This window comes from Montipora foliosa, chromosome 6 (assembly GCF_036669935.1).
Source record: "Montipora foliosa isolate CH-2021 chromosome 6, ASM3666993v2, whole genome shotgun sequence".
Taxonomy (NCBI): domain Eukaryota; kingdom Metazoa; phylum Cnidaria; class Anthozoa; order Scleractinia; family Acroporidae; genus Montipora; species Montipora foliosa.
In genome coordinates this window covers 52,175,425-52,177,924 of record NC_090874.1, presented here as the reverse complement: position 1 = coordinate 52,177,924, position 2,500 = coordinate 52,175,425, and the positions used below count along the sequence as shown (strand labels likewise).

Here is a 2,500-nt window from a genome sequence, read left to right as displayed (position 1 = left end):
AGAGGAGGAGGTATTGGGGGTGGAGGCGGAGGTGGTGGAATGTAAAAGGTCTGTTGGTAGCCTTGCTGACAACAGGAACTGTAGCAGGAAGGGGCACAAGCAGATGGACAAGGAATCGGGCACACGGGTGGGGCTGGCGCTTTGTAACAAGCTGAAACATTACAAAAAAACGAAAAAACACAGAATTAGTTAACTGACATGTGAAAAAACATTTGCGGTTGTTGTCTTTGGAACGTGGATCTTTGAAGCTGAACATAAATACATTTGCAAATTTCAATTCTATTTTGTTCATCTTTATGTTCTTTTCTCAACAGGTCAAATTGTAGCTTCTTACTACCTGCAACATTCACAGCATGTTTACAACTATTATAGAATGAAGAGGAGCACGAGCAAAGTTAAAGTCAGGCAAACTGATGTAAATTCATATATAATGAAACATTGTAATAACCACTTAAAACTGTTGAGCAACATAAAATAAATACAGCGAAAGAAAAGAGAGTAATGAATGGACACAACTTGAAAAGATTGAAACGGATTCCAGTCCGACGTTTTTCAAGTTCGCCTGGAAAAGCGACATTTTTGCTAAGAATCTACATTACCGCTTTCGAGTTTTAACTGTCATTAACTGAAGATTTTCGCGAAACACCCTAAATAACATGACAGAGCTCCTTTAACATCACCGTTCATTGAATGTACAGAAAAATGGTAAATGCTCCTCAAACCTTTGGAGCTAGGATTTTCATTCTTCATTTAGGAAACTGCACGATCTTTCTAGTACAATAGGCCAATACTGCTCTTTCCTAATCAGAATCCAGCAATTTTGTTGAGTTTAACACTCGGCGTTTTGCTTCCAACTGTATGGAACGACCTCAATTGATGGTTTGCATGTGACGTCACGGCGGCCATGTTTGTGTACAGAACAATGCTGTAAAATGTCTTTTGGGAATTTGAATCCATTATTATGCAAAACGCTTGGGGCCATTTTCTATTGTTTTGAACACCAACATGGCCATCACGTGGATGCAGATCTTAGAATTAGCTGAATAGATGTTGCACTGTCGCACCTGCTTGACCAAGTTTCGGGGCAACTTGAACAGGAGTTAGTTTGCCCAGCTGACCAGTCGTTATAGCTTGTGTCAAGTTAGGAAGATGAGATCCGTTGTTGCTGAATTCCAGACAAAAGTGGACGATGGCTTTGCCGTCAGGAGCTTTACTATTTAAGGAAAAAGAAATCGAGGCTTATCTTGTTGTTTTTATTCATTGTGTATTCCTTTGGTTTTCCAAGTTGGAAATAATAACCGTTTCACACAACAAAAAGAAACAAAGGAAGTTTCTGTATTTTACGGATTATCTAGAGCATTTTGCATTTTCAATACGTTAAGTCGCTTTGTATTTTGGGTGAGAAATAAAATGCGGCAGGTAAAATCCGTTCTCAGGTTGAATCCGTTTTTACGTAGGTTAAATTGGTGATCCTCGTTTTACCTAAGTTGAATAGGCACTCAAATGAATTGAAAAAACTTTTTTTGGAGCCTAAATTAAGCCTAAAGGGTGAGGTGTGGATTAGGTTTGGTTATTATTCATGGATATCAATTATGACTTATTATACAAAAGTAACTAATGATTAGAACTGTGTTGGGTTGAGCATGTTCGTCATTGTAGTGGGGTGGTGAACACACAGTAGTAAGTGCATCGTGCAGTTCTTCGTTCCTTTACCATGTTGTAACGTTGAGAATGAATGGATAAGTGTATGAATACAGAAATCGGTAAGATGATAAGAAACATTACGAGGATGTGTTCAGTGAGATGCTTAAGGTTGAGCTGGAGGAAAGGTATAGGTGTTTTCAATCCTTTGGGGGGAAGGGGAATTAATTCCTGATTTAAACTAGGTAGTGTGCATGTTCAGCCTTGACAAAAAAAGGATCACCGTGAGACCATATTTGACCTACAACAGAAATTCATATAATAAGTGGCAGTGGCAGTGGCAGTGGCAGTGGCAGTGAAGGTATTGGTTAATTCCACCACATTCAAAATGCTTGGAGGCAGTACAGGATACTGGCTGCGTTCAAATTGAAAAGTGCTAACAGTGACGAAATCTGGGGCCAGCTTTATCATGCAAATGATCTCATTTTTTAAGTTCCTGGAATCTCTTGCGGTTTTTTATATCGAGAAATGTATCGAGGGGAATGTAGATCTGACAAATCTCTAAAAGAAAAAGTGAACTTTGAATATTTGGCATGGTTTATAAAAGTAACGAGAAGGGATACGCTTTTTAAACGTTGGCCGTACTCGTGTAGTACATATATTTCAACAGGAGGTATCTGTTACAGTGTGATTTTAAATGAAATGTTTATTCCCACGTAATTCATCGGAGCGTTGCCATAGTGATGGAAATGTGCCCATACAACGGCAAAAAAAAAAAAACGATTGAGTTATGATTAAATCGCCAAAACAAAGCACATAGCTACCTGAATTTTAGAGTTGTGACTCCAATGAAAGGCTG

At 38.7% G+C, this 2,500-nt stretch overlaps 1 protein-coding gene across 2 annotated transcripts in view; it reads right to left on the bottom strand.

Moving 5' to 3' along the window:
• The window catches only part of LOC138005711 (uncharacterized), a 7,793-nt gene that overhangs the window by 593 nt on the left and 4,700 nt on the right, over nt 1-2,500 (bottom strand). For both annotated transcript variants that reach the window (XM_068851896.1, XM_068851897.1), the window contains exons 5-7: nt 2,466-2,500; nt 1,065-1,213; nt 1-151 (exon numbers count right to left, since the gene is read on the bottom strand). The exon at nt 1-151 is cut by the window's left edge and continues 593 nt beyond it; the exon at nt 2,466-2,500 is cut by the window's right edge and continues 24 nt beyond it. In XM_068851896.1, coding sequence (XP_068707997.1) covers nt 1-151; nt 1,065-1,213; nt 2,466-2,500 — 335 coding nt within the window. The remainder of the gene's footprint in view (nt 152-1,064; nt 1,214-2,465) is intronic.